Source organism: Gopherus flavomarginatus, chromosome 9 (genome assembly GCF_025201925.1).
Source record: "Gopherus flavomarginatus isolate rGopFla2 chromosome 9, rGopFla2.mat.asm, whole genome shotgun sequence".
NCBI classification, from domain to species: domain Eukaryota; kingdom Metazoa; phylum Chordata; order Testudines; family Testudinidae; genus Gopherus; species Gopherus flavomarginatus.
In genome coordinates, this window is record NC_066625.1 from 3,462,322 (window position 1) to 3,481,417 (window position 19,096).

General features: G+C 61.0%; 1 protein-coding gene across 3 annotated transcripts in view; it reads left to right on the forward strand.

Moving 5' to 3' along the window:
* The window catches only part of CASKIN1 (CASK interacting protein 1), a 56,568-nt gene that overhangs the window by 33,481 nt on the left and 3,991 nt on the right, over positions 1–19,096 (forward strand). For 2 of the 3 annotated variants that reach the window (XM_050968544.1, XM_050968545.1), the window contains 8 exons: positions 2,630–2,737; positions 3,034–3,152; positions 4,227–4,314; positions 6,858–6,955; positions 9,392–9,502; positions 11,109–11,210; positions 12,228–12,366; positions 15,182–17,374. In XM_050968544.1, the coding sequence (XP_050824501.1) occupies positions 2,630–2,737; positions 3,034–3,152; positions 4,227–4,314; positions 6,858–6,955; positions 9,392–9,502; positions 11,109–11,210; positions 12,228–12,366; positions 15,182–17,374 (2,958 nt within the window). Of the gene's footprint in view, positions 1–2,629; positions 2,738–3,033; positions 3,153–4,226; positions 4,315–6,857; positions 6,956–9,391; positions 9,503–11,108; positions 11,211–12,227; positions 12,367–15,181; positions 17,375–18,674; positions 18,916–19,096 lie in introns of those variants that run through there. The other variant, XM_050968543.1, reaches the window with a different exon arrangement.

Consider the following 19,096-nt stretch of genomic DNA (forward strand, 5'->3'; position numbering starts at 1 on the left):
GCATCTGCAGCAACACCAGCTAGGATGAAATGCACCAGGGCTCTGCTGCTAGGGTTAGGCAGGAAACCCCTCCCTGGGCTGGGCTGCTGACTTGATTGGTTCTAGTCTCGTGCAGTTAGTCCATGGGTCTGGCAGAGCCCTGGTTATGGCTATAGCTAGCCACAGTTGGGTTTTCCAGGTCCTGGGTATTCCAAGAAACAGGATATCGGGCCACTGACCCCACCTGCAAACAAATGACAGTGATGTTTGTTCCTCTTGGAGGGCTAATAGAGACAGGAGCAGATGAAAGGTTTAAATTCTGGTGCATCAGCATCGTACCCGCGGGTCTCTTAACAAACCTTCCCCTTCCCCATGGGAGCCAGCAGTCTCTCCAGCTGGTTCAGGGCATTACCAGGCCATAGACATGCTGAGTAATCTCCAGTTTTCTCCATTTCCTTTTTCAACCAGCCTTTCTGTTTCTCTTTCAGGTGCGAGGAAAGAGTTTGCTGAGCCACTTCCCTTTAACTGGTTTTCCTGGCGCGGGGGTTGGCAAGGGGATAAGAAATGCATGTTTGTTTGCAGGAATCCCCAGGGAAATGTGCAGTTGGGTTGAGTTGTTTCTCTGGTGTAATCTGCACACCCCTTGTGTCGCCCTGCACATGGGGAAATGGCTCTGCTTGTTTCAGTCCTCCTGTCTGACAGCCAAACGCCGCCTGTGCCCTACACAGGGCTGCTTTCCTCAGTGGCAGAACACGCCCCCAGTGTGACCCACTTTGAACCTCCCTGCTCCATGGTGACCCATTTGTTAGATCTGTTCCCTCGCTGCTGAGTGATCTGTTTGCAGCCGCAAGTGGGGCTTGCTTTACATAACAAGCAGGCTCCCCCCGCCGGCTCTTCAGCAAACACTGTGGTGCCCAGAGCTGGGCGCTTTGACATCATCTGTGCAAAGGGAGCTTGTCACGGAGTGTGGGGAGTCCGGCCCTGCACCCCTCTTCCTGGGACCCACAGTGACTCTCAGCCAGCCAGTAAAACAGAAGGTTTATTGGACAACAGGAACACAGGTTACAGCAGAGCTTGCAGGCACAGTCAGGACCCCTCCACCGAGTCCTTCTGGGCTTTCAGGGTGCTTGGATCCTAGCTAGGATACCCTGAATTCCGCCCACACAGCCCCAAGCCCCAAACTCAAACTGCTTCCCTCCTGCCACTCCCTTCCTTTGTCCCCTTCCCGGGCAAAGGTGTTGACCTTTCCCCTCCCTTACCTAGCTCAGGTTACAGGCTCTGGCCTCGTCCATCTCCTAAAGTCCTCCCCTGCTCTCCCACTCCCCACACAGACAGTCCCTACTGCATCACACCAGAGCTGACGCTTTGACATCATCTGTGCAAAGGGAGCTGCCTTCCCTTCCGCTCCCTCAGACTCAGAGCTAGAGAAGAGGGTTTCTCCCAGCTCCTAGGACCGAGGAACTGCTGAGCGAGTCACTGCCTGGGCCTTGGAAAGCACAGCGAGCGACTCCTCGGACAAAACAGACCCAGGGAAGGCCAGCGGATGAGGAGCTTGGCCTTGCGTTGTCACTTCCCAGCGGCTCCTAGGTCCCTGTAACCCCAGATGCTGCCCCAGGGTTGGGCTCAGCTCCCCCTACACACACAGGCAGTGGGCAGTCCCTGGGGAGCACTGACAGACCCCAGGCGGCAGGCAGGATCAAACCAGGGACCTCTGGAGCTGCTACAGCATGAGCTACAAGCCAGCTGGCTCTTAGCCAGCGCTGCAGAGCGGACTGATTTAACTCTCTTTAAGTGCTCAGTGCCACTGGATGGGACAGCAGCCCACCCCCAGATGCCGTGTGGGTTACACATGCACTCAGGGAGGGGCTGCTCCGTGTGAGTCAGGGGGCAGCACTGGAGCTGGCGGGAGGGTGTGACAGCATTGATGTCTCTGGGTCGTGACTCGTCTGTTCTTATTCAGAGCCCATCCCGGGGGCATGGGGGCCCTGCTGCCCTGGCCAACCACAAGCACTGTGGGTCCGGCCCCCCTTTAGGGGGCACTGGCACCCCAGCCCATAAGCAAAGTCGAGCAGATCAGAGCATTGGGAGGAGCTCTGGCAGCTGCCCTGCGGAGATGTCCCAGGTGGCACCCTCCCTCAGCCCATCGCAGCCACCCTCCAAGCCTCCGTATGGGGAACGCACAAGTCCTGAGCCTCCCTGGGCAGGCATCTGGCTCGCCAGGGCAATGGGCTATCACTGACCGCCCGGTTCACCCCAACAGGGCTCCCCGGCTCCTCTCCAAGGCCTTACTCAGTGGTGCTGCCCTGGAACTTCATGCCAAGGCAGCATCTCCTCCCTGGGCCTGTGATGCCCGTGGACGCAGTGCCTGGCAGTAGGTACCCTGGGAGGCCACCCCAGGAGGCCAGTGGGGTTGGTCCGTGGAAGGGGCCATTCGGGGTGGGGCGGTGCAGTGGTTCCATGCTATGCCCAGCCAGACCCCCTTGGTCATGCAGCTGTCGCCAGCCTGAGATTGTTCCCTTGTCGCCAGCCTGTCTTCTCAGCAAGTGCTCCCCTTCTCCCCCTCACCCTGGGTGCATGTCTGGGTAAGACTGCACTGGTCTGCACTGCTACCCCCCCTTCTCACCACCACTCTCTCCGCTCTGCTCCGAAGGTTCCCGGGGTTCCGACAGCCCGTCGCATCTGTCGCCATCGCAGGGCGGATCTGCTGCCACGCCGGCTCCAGTGGAAGAGATCTGGGTGCTGCGCAAACCCTTTGCAGGTACAGCTGACTGTGCATCACTCTGGCCCCTGCACCCTGGGAACCGCTGCTTCGGCCCGATGCTGATTGCTGCTGCTGCCCAGTGCAGGCTGGCGTTCTTCTGGACTCCCCTGCGGTGGTCTCGTCAGCAGGCTGATCTGTGCTGACAGGAGGCTCCGAAACACCGGCTGGTGCTGGAGCCCCAAAGCCAGGCCACGCCCAGCAGCAGGGGGTCCCCACGGTGTGCAGAGCAGTGCCCTGCCAGGTGGTGACAGACGACCGTTGCCTGCCATCTAACCCTCCCTCTCCATTGGCAGGTGGGGACCGCAGCAGCCTGGGGAGCACAGGAAGCGTGGCCAGTGCCCGGAGCTCGGGGAGCGGGCAGAGTACAGGAAGTGGCAGCCATGCCCTGCATGCTGGCTCCGAAGGGGTCAAGGTAAAGGCAGCTGGGTCTGTGGATGCAGCAGGTAACCCTCGGCCCCTGTCTCCCCAGGGAGCCCTGCCTGGTGGGGAGCTGGCAGCGGAGTGAGATGGTCTCCCATCCTCCCCCACCCTGGAGATGCTCTCAGTGTACACACCTGATGTAACGCGAACAGCCAGTCCCTCGCCAGGCACCCACTCCCTGCCTGGGTGCCAGATGGCCAGAGCGCTCCAGCCCTCTGACCTGCCCCTGTGCTCTGCCCTATGTACGCTGGGTATGTTCCTGCTCTTCGCTCAGTTTGGATGGCAAGGCCTGCACAGGGCTTCTGTGTTTGGGTCTGCAGCCCAGCAGGGGCAGATGCTAAGCCCTGCACATCCCCATTGTGCTCCTGCAGCCTGCTCTGGGCCTGGGGGTCGGGCACCCCGCCAGCTGCACTCCAGTTCTGTCTGCTGCAGCCCTCCCCTAACAGGCTTTGTGCACTCCAGCACCATCCTGCCCCTCCATCCCGCCGGCCTGCCCGTGGTGGGGGCAACAGATCCTGCCCCTTTCTGAGGCTGTCCATTGGGAGTGGCACCAGGGCTGACTTTGGGGGTAGGAGATCCATCCTTTGTGGGGTGCTCTGTTCTTCCCTTCCCCGCACCTCCTCCATGGGGCAGAGGGTCCCCAGGCTGCTGCTGTCTCTACTCAGCCACTCGGCCCCTGACTCCAGATGCCTGCCCTCCTCCTAGTACTCTGGAACCACTAGGCAAGGGGGCCATGCTCTGTGTCTTCCTGGGTAATCAGGCCGAGGGGACCTCTCCCTGCTCCCCGTGGCTGCGGGGGCTGGGGCTAGGTGTGCGTGAGGCTGGACTTGGGGAGTCCCGGATGGAGCTGCAGCTTCTGCCATCCCTTGCTGGAGGCGAAGCACCATCTGTGCTGTGAGCTGTGTTCTCACACACTCCCTGTTGCATCCAAAATCTGCTGCGCCCCTCCCTGCCCGCCCGCGCCTCCGGCTCCGGCTGCCGCAGCGTTAGCAACACAGAGTCTCTGGCTCCTGACAGGCCCCCTTCCTCTTCCCGTTTTTTACCCTTGGGTGGTGTATTTTTTCAGCTGCTGGCGACGGTCCTGTCCCAGAAGGCATCGGTGCAAGAGTCTGTGGTGGGTGATGGGCCGGGCAAGGCCCTGGAGGCTGCTGCAGGTGCGTGGCTGGCGGCTGCGTGGCTGCTCGGAGCAGGGCTGACCCTTGGTACCTACGAGGGCTTGGCGTTGAGTTTTTTGCTCCTGTTGCCCAAGAGGAAAGCGCGTGGGTAAAATGACGCTCTCGCCTTTCTGCTGCTGCCAGGCCTTCTCCTGCTTCGGTTAGTCGGGGGCCGGGGGGCTGGGGAGGGTGAGGGGGTGTTCTGGTGTGTGCTCCATCTCCACGCCCACCAAGGGAGTGAAGGGCCGCCCACGGGCGACCCTCCGGCTCGGCACTGCTGCCGGAGCCGTCTGTTGGTCGCCGGTCCCTGCGTGCCAAGCAGCATCATGTGTGGTGTGTGTGCACCACTGGTGTGTGTGCGTGCACGATTGAGGTGCATGTGTGATTGGTGTGTGTGTATGGGTGCGGGGTTGGGGGGTGGTGTGTGTATGACTGGCGTGTGTGTGTGTGTATGCAGGGCTGGGGTGGTGGTGTGTGTGTGATTGATGTGTGGGATGGGGGGGTTAGAGGTGTGCATGATTGAGGTGCATGTGTGATTGGTGTGTGTGTATGCGGGGTTGGGGGGGTGATGTGTCTATGATTGGTATGTGGGACTGAGGGGGTGGTGTGTGTATGATCGGTGTGTGTATGTGTGATTGATGTGGGGGGGGTTGAAGGTGTGCGTGGTTGGGGTGTGCATGTGTGTGTGATTGGTGCGTGTGTGCCGTGGTGGTGTGTGTGATTGGTGTGGGCATATGAGTGTGATTGGTGTGTGTGTGGCATGGTGGTGTGTGTATATACGATTGGTGTGGATGGTGGGGTTGGGGTGTGTGCAATGGTTGGGGGGTTGGGTGTGTGGTTGGGTATGTGTGTATGGTGTGTGGGTGTGTATATGATTGGTGTGGGTGAGGTGGTTGGGGTATGTGTGTGGTTGGGAGGGGTGCGTGTGGTGTGTGGGTGTGTATATGATTGTTGTGGGTGAGGTGGTTGGGGTATGTGTGTGGTTGGGAGGGGTGCGTATGGTGTGTGTGTGTGTGTGTGTGTGTGTGTGTGTATAGTTGGGGTGGTGGTGGTGGTTGGGGTGTGTGGGTGGGTGGGGGGGGGTGTTGCTGCTCACCTCCATGCTGGAAGCATCCAGCCATTTTACCAGCCTGATTGCAAAGTGCTTAATTTGGGCTGCAGGTTCCCCAAGGGCTGGGAACTCGGCCGAGCCGCTAAACCCTTTGGCTTCCTTCCCCTGCCCTGGCTGCCGGCCCCTCGGCACTGCTAGGACAAGCAGTGTGAGTTCTCAGCCAGGCCCGGGCACTCCCCCGTCTGGCTGCTGGCACGCAGGGGGAGGGGAGAGTAGCCCTAAGCCAAATGCCGTAATCCTGGTGGGTCAGAGCCGCTCCCTCCTCTGGGCCTGGAGCTCCCCGAAGGGAGCCGAGCTGAGGAAAGGGCCAGGCTGGGGGTGCTGAGCAGAGCCCCCCAGCAGGGCACCGCCGTGGTAATGGGGCTGGAGAAGGGCCAGTTTCCAGTCGGAACGTCCTGGCCTTTGCGCCTCTGGTCCAGGGCCAGTGTCCAAAGAGCAGCATCAGACCCAGGGACCCGGGCTGTTCGAGGGTCTGAGACACGGCTGTCCCCAGGGCAGAGGGCGGTGCACTGCACCCGTGGCAGGCCGGCACCCTGGCTCTTGTAGGGTTAATGTCTTGTCCTGACTTGGCCTAGGACACTGAGGCAAGTGGCACGTGACATTAAACCGCTGTGTGATTGGTTAATAACGTGGATTGGTTAATCGTTCAGTCAGGAGGCTTTTACTGTGTTATTAACCAATTGTAGTGGATAAAATGATCATCCTTGGGCAGTGGTTACGTTGTGAGAATCTGCAGCACTGGCGGAAGTGAAACACCGAATTCACACGACCAAGGCCCTTTTGGGGATGTTGGGGGCTTATTTGGTTCCTGCCCCAGCGAGGTCTGAGCATCGCTGCCCCAGGATACGGCCTGGCTGCTCCAGACCGCGTCACGCTGACGGCCTCTTGCCTCTGTTCCACTTGAGTCCTGAGGGCTGCCACAGTGAAAGGCTGCAAAGTGCTGCTGTGGGGCAGCCCCAGGCGCTAGGAATGCCAGCGCCCCAGTGGCAGGAAGCGAGCCCGAGAACCCCAAGGGGGGACAGCCCCCGGCATGCATGCGGGCATCCCGCACGACGTTCAGAGGAGGGTGGCATCAAACGGAAAAGCTGCACTCTGCTCTCACTCTAGATCTCCCCATTCATGGGAGGATCCCCAGGCATCCCACCGACGTGAATGAGTTATTCAGGAAAGACGGCCGTTGCTGAAATGGGGAGAAGCTTGGCAGCCAGGCTGCACAACAATTTAGGACAAGTGAGAGACTGTTCCTCATCCAGTTGGACCTACAGGGGAATTGGGTCTCCCGTACTGTCCTGGGGCCAGGACGCCCAGGCTGACACCCCAGACAGAAGTGCCGTGGGGTCTTTACTGTCTGCATCCTGCGGGGCCTCTGCAGGGCCTGCCAGTGCAGCGTTCCCAGCTGCTCTGACCGCTTCCTTTGCCTGCTTTGCAACAGGGTCGTCTCGGACTCAGAGCCTGGCCAGCTCTCCCTACGCCGGGCAGCCACCCGCCGAGCAGCAGCTGAAGAAGATTGAGCCAATGTCAGAAGGGAAGGTAAGAGGGAGGGGCCCCCTGGCAGCTGATTGAATCCAGCTGGAAGGGGGAACGGGCCTTTCAAATGAGGCAGCCCCCATCTGCCAGGCTCGCTCGGTGTGAGGGAAGGGACTGGCAGCCCAGTGTCACAGCTCAGCTCGCCCGCCTCTGCTCTCACCATCCCCCTTCCCTTGCTGTCCCACACCTGCACTCACTTTCATCGGGCTGGGACAGGGGGAGCGAACCTGCCTGCAGGCGCCTCCCCCGCGGTTCCTGGCCAATGGGAGCTGTAGAGTCGGTGCTCAGGGTAAGGGCAGTGCACAGAGACCCCCGGCTGAGCTTGCGCCTACCAGACTTGCCGGTCGCTTCCAGGAGCAGCGTGGAGCTAGGGCAGGTAGGGAGCCTGTCTTACTGCACCACCAACCGGACTTTTAGCTTCCTGTTAAAATCTCCCGGATGGCTTTCAGTAGTCACTGGGAGATAGATGCCGATTCTGGGAGACTCCCAGCCAATCCAGGAGGGTTGATAATCCTACGCCTGCAAGAGTCATGACCAGGCAGCCGGCGATCTGCCCACTGGGGCTCCAGAGTGGGCTCTCAGACAGCCAGGTGAGGAAAAACCTTCCCCGCACGGCGCACAGGATGGGCCACTTGCTTTGCGGAAGATGCGAGCTGGCCCGGGGCACAGTGGATGTGCCTGCAGGGGGTGCTGCATTGAGCGAGTTCTGCCCCCTAGTTTTCCGAAGCAGGACCTGTACTTGCCCAGCGTTCACCGCCTCCCTTTTCCTGGAAGCAAGGTCCTCTCTCTGCAGTGGCCCATGCCCAGGACCGTGACCTCAGCTGGGGAACGGTGCTGTGGGAGCTAATGAGGGCTGCAAAAAATCAAAGGTCCCGTGGGCCACTTCTGCTGCGTTCTCCCCACTCAAGTTCACGTGCGGTTTGGCGGCTGCCCAGTGGGCGGCTCTAGATGCTGTTCGGGTGTCACAGGAGAGTGGCTTATCATCGACTCTCACCTTGGAGTTATTTTTTACTAATGGCAGTGGCTCCCCCATCCCCTGCACAGGTGACCCCACTGAGGTCAAGGGTCACCGGGCAGAACCCACGCAGCATGGCCAACCGCCAAATTCCCAAATCATGAGATTGCAAAATGACAGTGTATTGGGGTCTGTCGTCTGATTGCCACCCCCCCAGGGGGTGTGGGGCGGTCGCAGCACTGCCCCCTCTCCCAGGTGTGGGTTCTCGCTGGGGAACCCAACTCAGATCAAATCACACAGACCTTTGTCAATTGCCGCCTGGGGGTGCAGAGCTTCCAGCTTCTCCCCAGCCCCACATCTTAATTCATTATGTGCCCAGCCCCACATCTGCCCTTCCCCCAGCCCAGCAATTCTGCCCCCCAATCGCTACATCTGCCCCTTTGGCAGCTCCAGAGGTTCTGGTGTTGCAGGGAGGGGGGGGCAGTTTGACCCACTGCTCACGGCGAGGGGGCTCTGGAGAGGAAGGGAGCCCTGCGAGCGGCTGTCAGTGTGGGAATGCAGGTGGGGGCTGGCTCTGCGCAGGGCAGGGGGATGCCATGTGCCAACTGCGTCTCTGTGCTCCGGACCCCGAGCTTGCAGTGCGTTAGACTCCGTTGTCTGCAGCCCTCAGCTCAGCTGTCACATTTCGGCAGTGGCATGGCGGGTCCCCTCCCCGGAACCACTGTTCCGGCACCCAGGGCGAGAGTCGCATGTTGGCTGAGCACCTCAGACAGCTTCCCTCACTGTGCTGCCACCTGCGCTTCACAGCTTCCCGGTGCGGCGGGACGCTGCCAGCTGCACGGGAACAGGCTGCAAGGAGCCTGGCGCGGCGGGGTGCAGAGAGCGCGTGGGCGGGCAGGGCCCTCGGGCGCGCTGGGGAATTGTGGGGTTCCAAAGGGCCTCGCCGTGCTGGGCTGAGTGAGGGGGAGGAAATGCTGCTCGGTCTGTCTCCCTGGTGGGGTGATTCTTGGGGCTGGTGACGGGGTGAATGACTCGCCTGCCTCTTGCTGTGAGGCCCCACAGCAGAGGGGGTACCATGTGGCAAATCTCCTACAGGCTCCTCCATGTCCCAGGGAGTTCCCCAGGCTCCTGTCCCTTTCCACGGGAAAAGCTGGGGTTAGGGACCTGTCACAGACTCACCCTGGAGGGTATTTCCCTGCTAAATCCTGCAGGTGGCTGGGCTCTCGCTTCTCCTACCCATGGGGCGGGGGTGACAACCAGGAGCCTCTGGACTTTGCCTGACTGCAGCTCCCTCTCCCCCAACTGCTGGGTCTAGGGGGGCAGTCCATGGGGTGGTGGGGTGGGGCCAACCCCCGAGTGCTTGGGGCCAGGGAGGACTCCTTCCTGCACGAGGGGTGGCTGGGTGCAGGCCGGGTTGGCACTGACTGCGCGTGCTGCCGTATGGCGTGGCAGTGCCCCTGACCCCCGTTCTGTCTCGCCCCCAGAGCTCCGAGGCCGTGTACCAGTGGCTCTGCAAGTTCCAGCTGCAGCTGTACGCAGCCAACTTCATCAACGCCGGGTACGACGTCCCCACCATCAGCCGCATGACGCCAGAGGTGAGGCCGGGGGGGAGCTGAACAGCAAGGGGCCCGATCCTGAGCGCTCCTTGCGGTGGCACGGATCGGACCCAAAGAGAGACCATAGCCCCCTTAGGTGAAGGGTGGAGGAGGGGCTGCAGGATGGGCTGGGAGGTCCCTGCCTCGAGCTGCCGAGGCTCAGCCATGTGTGATGGGATGTAGGGCCTGGATCGAACGGCGAGTAGTGGCACTCGTGGGCGGCACATCCAGCTTTGCTGGCTCCCGGCGTTCTAGACGGTAAAAGGGAATGGGGATCGTTCCAGACCCAGCTGAGTGGTACGGGGGAGGGGGGCTGGGAGCTGTGCCAGGCCTGGGGCGGGTGCGGCGCTCATGGGCAAATCCATGCTGAGCTACCGTCTTTGCAGACGAGTTAAGATCCTCACTTCGGCACTTAGCTCCCCAGAGCTGCTGGGACAGACCCGTGTCTCTCCCCCAACCCTCGGCACAGGCCTGTGGCCAGGTGGGGAGCTGGCGTGTGGGGAGTGCTGGGAGCGTCCAAGGGCAGCTGTGCATGGGGGTGGTGGGGCTGGGACTGGTCCCGAGGAGAGCTCTGAGCAGCTGGGTCCAAGCCCCATCCTGAGGCCCCCAGCTCCACCGCACTCCCCTAGCGGCCTGGAGATGTGGGATGGCACATGGCAGAGCTACTCCAGCTGCAGCTCTGGGGGCGTTTCCCCGTTTTCGCCAGAACCTGGGGCATGATCCTGGGGGGGACTGGGGGAGGACTCAGCCTGCTCTGAGAACACGGGGGCTAGGGAACTAGCCCTCCTCCCCTCGTCTTCGGACCTGGAGCAGCTTTAGAGATGCTGATGCTGTGTGTCCTGGCTCCAAGGGACGGCTGAGCTGAGCTCTGCCCTTCCAGCTGGAGTCCACCTGTGTGTGATGTTGGGGGAATGCCACAGGGCCCAATTCGTTCACTCCTCTTGTGGGTGGGACTCCTCTGCTCTGGGTGTGGCGTGCGTGCGCGCACACACACGCACGCACGCATGCACGCACGTCTGCCCTGCAGAGCGTGCCCTTGGCTTTGCCAAGCCAGAGCCCTCCTTCCCACTAGGAGAATGCCATTTGGATTGGTTTCTCATCTCCACGGAGAAGATCAATGTTTATTGTGAAGCATTTTTTCATTTGTATCGATTTTAAGTTTTCGCAGTTGGGGGGAATTATCGGGGAGGGGGTATGTGTAGAGGTCAGGCAATGGGGGAGGGGCTCAGACCATAATTATTGAATGGCAATAGCTGTTGAGACCCAAAAAGTTAAAACTTTGTAACTGTTAAAACGCCAACACATCGCATGTCCACGTGCACCAAGTCATTAGCCTCGCGCTCATTAACGAGTTCTCAAGCCGCATTGTTCTCACTTCTCCTGTCTGCTGCTCTCCGTGGGGGTCACTGGAAGTAGTTTGTGGGTTTGGGTGTACAGCGATTTACCGATTAAAAACCTCAGCCTTCCGAGCCTGCTCCCACACCCCTTGTAACGGAGAGGTGGCCTGTGGAGGCTGACAGCCTGCGATATTCTGTGGGGGCTGCCAGCGCCGCGCAGCAGGGCCCTGCTTGTGCAGTGAAGGTGACGGTGTCTGTCTGTGCCCTAGGACCTCACTGCCATCGGCGTGACCAAACCTGGACACAGGAAGAAGATCACCTCGGAGATCAACAGCCTGAACATTCCCGAGTGGCTTCCGGAGTACAAGCCGGTAAGGCTCCCCCAGCTCCCCTGGAATGCTCCCTGCCTGTCAGCGTTGGCCTGTTGGCAGGTTTCCCTGTGGGACATGGGGTCGCCGGGCTAACCACCCCGGGCTGTACCTAGGGCTCACCTCTCCCACCCTGGGATGGCCTGTGGCTCTTTAGCTGCTGGAGATAGGTGCGGCCTGGACCCTATCTCCTTGCTCTGTGGGGACTGGTCCCCGTGTTGCAGCCTATTTTGTTTGGGACTGCGTCCTGGTGCAGCATGGGAAGGGCCCTCTACCAGCGCATTCGGAGGCTCCAGTCCTCTCCCAGAGAGCAGTGGATGCTGTCCACCCAAGAGAGGAGCTTTGCCTGGATCTCCCCCGAGCTCTGAGCACAGGTCTGGGTGCCCTGTCCTGGAGGGGACCCTGAGAAATGCAGGGGAAATGGCTCCGGGGTGCTGGGTTGGTCAGCATCCCTAGGGAGGGGGAGCCCAGGGGCTAAGCCATCTCCAAGTGAGGGGGATGGAGCATGAGGCTGGGACTGGGAGGAGAGGGAGAGTTTCGGCAGAGTCTGAGGAAAGCCCCTCGTGGTGCAGTCCTCTCCCACAGGAAGGGGTGGGAGCCCCTGAACTAGACTGAAGAATGTGCTGGAGAACGGAGCCTGGGCAGGGTCTTGCAGCAAGGCTGAGCTTGTTGGGCCCAGTTCGCTGCTGTTGTGCGCCTTTGGCTCAGGGTATCCTGAGAGGCCAGGGGCCCGATTCACCACAGCCTGGCACCTGGGGCGCAGTTCTCAGCCGGGCAAGGCAAATGCACAGACCTGAACACTGGCACGTGGTGCCTGTGCACAGGGATGCACAGGAGACTCCGGTGCCAGGGGCAGGATCGTCATTGGCTAGATTATAAAGCTCTCGGCTGAAGTAACCTCAGGGGATGGGGGAGACGTTAATGCCAGACCATGGCATAGGTATTACCCCCACGCTGTCCCTTTAAATGGTGCTGGGTCAGGGCCAAAGCACCGTTCTCCCTTTGCCTCCTGCCCTGTAGGCCAACCTGGCTCTCTGGCTCTCCATGATCGGCCTGGCCCAGTACTACAAAGTCCTGGTGGAGAACGGCTACGAGAACATTGACTTCATCACGGACATCACGTGGGAGGATCTGCAGGAGATCGGGATCACGAAGCTGGGTAACGCGGGGCCGGGCACTGGCATGGGGCAGTGCCCGCTGCACGGGGTGGCGGGTCTTCGTGGCATCCTCCTGGCCAGGAGGAGAAAGCGGCACCGTTGCAACACCCATGGGCACTGACAGCTGCCGCAAGGTGCCAGCGCTGTGAGACTGCGCAAGGTACCATGGGCAGGCGCCGCTCTGCCGCTAGCTGTAAAGGGACATTAATGGCGCACCCTCAGCTCCTATTGACTGTGGCCCGTACTCAGCATGCCCCCACCTCAGTCCTGAAGCCCTCCCTCACCCAGCTCTGCCCAGGCACAGCCCCACAGCTGTCCCGTTCCAGACCTGCTCACTGCACGCAGCCCACGGCACGCCCACAGTTCTGATCCACAGCCCCCTGTGGTCCCAAACCTGGGCTCCCTCCGCTGGTGACCCTGCAGCCCCCGCCGGCTACCCTAGTCCTAGGCCTCTGTCTTGGTCAGAGCCTTTGGGCATTTGGGACCAGATGGGCTGGTTCGGCCTGATGGCGCCTGTGACAGGGCAGGGCTGCCATGACGTCAGCACTGCCCTGGAACGGAAGGGCTCCGCCAGGTGGGGAGGGGATTCTCATGCCAGAAGCTAGGCTCAGAGGATGCTGTGGCACCCTGGGGTGCACGTAGGCCTCACCTCTCTCACCCTGTGCTGTGCTCTGTTAACCCCTGGTGTGCCATACCTCGCTTCACATCCAAAGCCTTCAGCGTCCAAAGCAGGGCCAGGCTGTCTCTTAGAGCAGCTGCAGGGCTCACAGCACCTTCCTGCTTGGCCACGTAAGGATGTTCCCTAGCTCTGGCATCCTCCCGACCTCCTGGGGGTCTTGTGTGCCATGAGCCGGTGCCTGGACTTCACTGCTCCTGGTGCCATGAATCAGGAGCCAACTGCAGCTGCGGTGACATGCAGGAATCACCCCTCCCGTTGTGGTTACTTTTGCAGCCTGACATTTCTGCGTGCGGTGACTGATTCCTTCCCTGCCCCAGGTGCTCATGTCAGCGAGAGGTGCGCGGTCAGAACACGAATGTCCAGTGAAGACCGGGGATGGTGGATGCTATTGAAGCATGTGTGCTGTGCCTCCAGGGGACCTGGAGAATGGGGCCCCTTGCTGTAGAGGGAGGAAAACAGACAGATGCCCTTGTATCTTGGTTACCACATGCACCCTGTCAACTTGGCTGACATCCCAGCGCAGCCTGGGCACAATTCCATTGAAGTCACACGGGGGAACTTGGCCCAGAGCTGTGTAGCCATGTATTTACACCACTGTCGCAATGCTGGTCAATTTCCTTATATAGACAAGCCCCAGATTGTACACTGCTGGCTTCTAGATAACGCACAAGACACGCCATGTGAGCTCTCAGTGCGATGCCATGGCCAAACGGGCTGGTGTGACGCTTGACTGGAGAAACAGGGGGGCAGGGAGGTGGTTTTACCCCCGTGAGCAGCATTGGTGAGACCGATCTCGGCATGCTGAGCCCAGGTCGGGCGTCCCCAATTTAAAAAGGATGTTGACCAATTGGAGAGGGGGCCGAAAAAAGCCACAAAACGGATTGGTGGGGTGGAGAGAATGCCAGACAGCGAGAGACTCCAAGAGCTCAATCTCTAGCTTACAGCAGGATGGTCAAGAGGTGATTTGGTTACAGCATCAGCTCAGTGTCTTCACAGGGACAATATACCAGTGGCTAAAGGGCCTTCAGTTTAGCAGAGAAAGACAGAGCAAGAAACAGTGGCTGGAAGCCAGGCAAGTTCCTGTTAGAAATAAGGCAGAGTGAGGGCAATTAAGCATGGAAGTGGTGGATTCTCCAATGTTAAAGGTGACATTAAAGCCACCAGTGCAGAGAGCACGTGCAGTTGGTTGTTAGTGGAAATTGGTGGCGGGTTAAGTCCCTGAGTCTTTTTTGACATATTCATGCAAGTAACTTCAGGTTTAGGAAGTAAGGTAGCGATGCAGTCTGTAGTGAGCGAGGTCTCTTGTCCTGGCCAGCTCTGGGTGGATCGCTACGCTCTGCACCCATGTGGCGATAGGACGGCTGAGGCCAGGAACAAACAAACTGAGCAAGGCAGCCAAGGTGGGTTTGCGGGTGAGGAGAGACTCTGGGGGTTGAATGGAGGAGAGATCAGGATTCATAACAGCGCTTGGAGCACGTAAAGGAGCAATGCCTGGAGATAGCGGGCGTGTGTAGCTCCCGGAGAAGCCAGCTAATGGTGGCACTGTTAGCTCAGATGGGAGCTAGAAAACCTATCAGCCTCCCCTCTGCTGGGAGAGATTCTCCTGTCAAGGGCCCCTGTGGTTGGCTGCCTTCCTGCTCACCAGAACCACCAGTTGCTTCAGTTAGGGGGTTGTTGCTTCGCCCCAGATCTCCCCCTGCCTAGCCGCTGGGTGCTGCGCAGTGATTCCCAGTAGGAATAGTCCCCACACAGCCGGGAAACAAACAAAATAGTTAAAGGGCTGGAAGTGTTGGCTCAAATCTGGCCACCTGGGTCACATCTGCTTTCCTGTCACCAGGGGAACTCCAGAGAACTCGGCTGACACCAGTAAGAACCCCCCCCCACCCATGTGTCTCTAACCTGGCAGCCTCCTTTTAGTGAAAACACCCTAAAATACACAGCCCTGGTTAAGCTGCCAAGGCCCCCCCGATGCTCCGTGGGAGACGAGCGCTCACTCAGGGTGTGGGCATGGCTGGATTGGGGGAAAAAACATCATTATCCACAGGCCAGCACCAGGGCCTGTGGGTTTGCTGGTGGGACGAGTTGCTCCTCATTGGTTAATGCCCCCTTGTGCCATGTGTCCCTTCCCCCCCTTCCAGGCCACCAGAAGAAGCTGATGCTGGCGGTGAAGAAGCTGGCAGAAATCCAGAAGGCTGAGTACGTCAAGTACGAGTCAGGGACCCTGAAGAAGAAGGCGCCCCAGTCTCTGGACGTGCTGGCCATCGAGTCCCCCCAGCAGGAGAACGCCGAGTGCCAGTCTCCCAAGATGACCACCTTCCAGGACAGCGAGCTGAGCAATGAGCTGCAGGTGGCCCTCACGGGCACGGGCGAGGCATCCGAGGGCCAGGAGAAGCAGGCGAACCATGTGGCACATATCCGGGACGGAGCAGGCTACCGGGGCCCCTCCTCCAGGCATGTGCATGAGAACAGCCTGAGCGGCCGGGCCAAGCACATAAGCAGCTCCCAGGAGCTGCTGGGGGACGGGCCCAAGGGGCCGAGCACAGCCATGTCCAAGAGCCAGGAGTTCCTGACGGAGGAGGTGAAGGAGGGGCCCCCCAGCATGCCCAAGGAGGTCAGGCCCACACGGCATGGGCACCCCGTCAAGAGAGCCAGCGTGCCCCCAGTGCCAGGCAAGCCCAGGCAGTCATTCCCCCCGGCCGGAGGGCGCTTCACCCCACCGCAGACGCCCACCAAACCGCGGCCATCCTCGCCCCAGACGCTCATCGTGCCCCACGCCACAGCCAAGGTCAAGCCCACGCCACAGCTCCTCCAGCAGGCTGACCGCCCCATGTCGCCTCGGTCCCTGCCTCAGTCCCCCACCCACAGGGGCTTTGCCTATGTCATGCCGCAGCCCGTGGAGGGCGAAAGCCTCGCCGGGCACCCACTGGGCCCCGTGGCACAAGGAGTCCCAGTCCTGCCAGTCTCGGTGCCCGTGCTCTGCCTGCCGCCGCAGAACGGGGAGGCAGAGGAGGAGCTGGGCAGGCCGAAGAAGCGTGCGCACAGCCTGAACCGATATGCAGTGTCCGACAGCGAGCAGGAGCGGGACGAGCTGCTGGTGCCGGATGCCGGGCCCTATGCCACAGTGCAGCGGCGGGTGGGCAGGAGCCATTCGGTGCGGGCACAGTCGGGTGGAGACAAGAACGTCAACCGCAGCCAATCTTTTGCTGTCAGGCCCAAGAAGAAGGGGCCACCCCCGCCGCCCCCCAAGCGCTCCAGCTCCGCCATCTCCAGCACCAACATGGCCGATGACTTCAGCAAAGAGGGGGAAGGGGACGCGCCTGGCGGGGAGGATGAGGAGGTGCAGGAGAGTTACCGGGAGCAGCGGCGCGCGAGCGACGTGGGGGGCAGCGTGGACACAGGCAGCGCGGGCAGCGTGAAGAGCATCGCCGCCATGCTGGAGATGTCCTCTATTGGGGGGGGCGCCCGGGCACTGGCCCTGCAGAAGCCTCACCCAGGAGGAGGAGGGAAGGGACCCGAAGGCTACTACCTGCACCCTGCTGGTGCCATGCACCTGGCCAGCCCAGAGCATTCCCGCGTAGCCGCCGTCCTGGCCACTGTGAAGCACAAAGACGCCATCGGCCTGGACGGGGAGGTGGTGAACCGGCGCAGGACCATCAGCGGCCCCGTGACCGGCCTCATCGCGGCCGCCCGAAGGGAGCGCTCTGACAGCATCAGGTCGGACACGGGCAAGGACGGCGGCCTGGTGGAGCGGCTACGTGCGGAGCATGGGGGCTCCCCCCAGAACAGCTCGGCCGAGAACATTCCCTTTGCCGAGGAAGGGAACCTGACCATCAAGCAGCGGCCCCGGCAGATGGGGCTGGCCAAGGGCGAGGCAGGGGAGGGGCTGTCGCCTGCTCACCGGCATGGGGACTTGGCCAAGGTGGAGGCCAGCGCCACGCTCAAGAGGAGGATCCGAGCCAAACAGAGCCAGCAGGACAGCGTCAAGTTCATCCTGACTGAGTCGGACACGGTCAAGCGACGGCCGAAGTCCAAAGACAAGGAGCAGGGGCTGGAGCCAGCCCCCCTCTCCATCTACCAGAATGGCACTGGCACCATCAAGCGGAGGCCGGCGTCTGAGATGAGCGGCGCGGAGACGCCCCCGCTGGGCCCTGCTGCAGGCAACAGGCAGGACAGGCTGGAACATATGCCGCAGGCTGTGGGCGGGGAGCCCAAAAAGCCCTTCAAGCCGCCGGTCTCTCCCAAGCCCGTGTTAACCCCACAAGCACAGAAGGTCCCCGGGCTGCCCACACCCACTTCCAAAAAGGCACCGATCCCCAGCCCCGGCAGCCCAGGTAGGTGGTGTCCCGCCGAGGGAGCTGGCAGGAGTCCAGCTCTGCTCCTGAGAGCCCACAAGCTCAGTGGGGTCAGAGTCGGTTCGCTGTTGCCTGGGAGAGCGCTAAGGCTAATGCCGGCTGGTGCTAGCACTGGCGCAGGGCCCTGCCTCGTGGTCCGTACGGCAGCAGCGGAGTGCGGTGATGGGGGCTCCGTGCTAACCAAGCATGTGCTGAGGGTGTTTTGGGTTTAATCCCCTTTGCCTGCGGCAGGTAGCTCTGCAGCCCATCTCTGTCTCTGGCAGTTCTCCCAGCACCAGGCTGGGCTCCCTCCACACGGCTTGACGAGGAGCGATCCTCATGGCTCGCGCAGAGGGAAGCCTTCCCTCATGGCGGCTGGCAGGTGGGCCAGGACATCTCTTCAGCCCCTGCCTGCCCTTCTGCTGCCCGGCAGAGCCTCTCTGGGCCTCCCTCTGTAGCGTGAGCCTGTTCTCGGTGAGCACTGCCCCACAGGGATGTGAGAGAAGCACCGCGGGCAGAGTGGGACTCCTTCCGCTGGGGCAGAACAGTGAGAGATCAGTTCCATTCCAGCCTTGCCCATTGTCATTTATGGCTTGGATTGTGGTAGCACCGAGAAGTCCACTTGTGGCCCAGGGCCCCATGGCACCAGGTGCTGTACAGACAGAGCAAAAGACAGTCCCTGCCCCAGAGAGCTTCCAGCCTCATGTGCATCCTGCCTCCAGACAGCCTCCATTGGATGCTCCACCTCCCCCACACCCCATCCTGCGCAGCTTGGCCGGGTCCCGGGTCCTGGCCAGCAGCTGCTGTGCATCAGCCCCTTGGATGAGTGGGAAGTGAAAAGACCCCTCTGGGAACAGCCGCTGGGATTCTGTGCAGCGTTCGGCGGCTTGTCCCAGCAATCAGCCAGGCCCCATAATTCCTAACGCTCCTGGGAGAGGAGTGGCACGTTCACTGGAGTCCACGACAGAGTCCTAGCGTGGCACGTCTGGGGACCCACTGTAGCTCTGGAGCTAGGAGTAAAAGCTTCTATGGCAGTGAGGGGCAACCTGTGGCCCGTCAAGGTAAGCCACTGGTGGGCCACCAGACAGTTTGTTACATTTTCACGAATGCCTACAGCTCCCAGTGGCCGTGGTTCGCCATTCCCAGCCAATGGGAGCTGCGGGAAGTGGTGGCCACAGGTTGCCCAGCACTGCTGTGGCCTGGTCCTGCGAGCTGGTGGCACTAACTGGTCTCTAGACGCTGGGTTACAGGTGGATAGAGTGGCATCCAGGGAGGAGCGCTAACAGAACAATTTCTGCAGCCCTGGTCTCCATGTCCGCGGGTCGTGGATGCTGGCTCTTCCTAACGCAGGGCTGATCTGCAGGCAGAACTCAAGGGCCCACTGGGCGACAGCCCAGCGAAATAATCCTTGCCCAGGGCCCGGTGTGAGCTGGAGCCGGAGAAGTGTTTAAGGCTGGGTGCATGCGTGCCGGGTGAGCTCCATTGGCAGGTGGTTTTTAATGCTCTGCTGCTAACCCTCCAGCGCCTGGGAGCAGGCTTTGCCACTTGGGGTTTGGGAGCTCTGTGGAATAAGCCCCCCCAGCTGTGTCACTGGCTGCCTGCTTCTTTAGCTGGATTGTATTGCAAAAATTCATTAGCCCATGAGGGGCTGGGTTTCATATTAACTGCGGTTCATTGTGGGGAGGGCTGGCCTTGAGGTGGGGACCAGGACTCCTGGGTTCT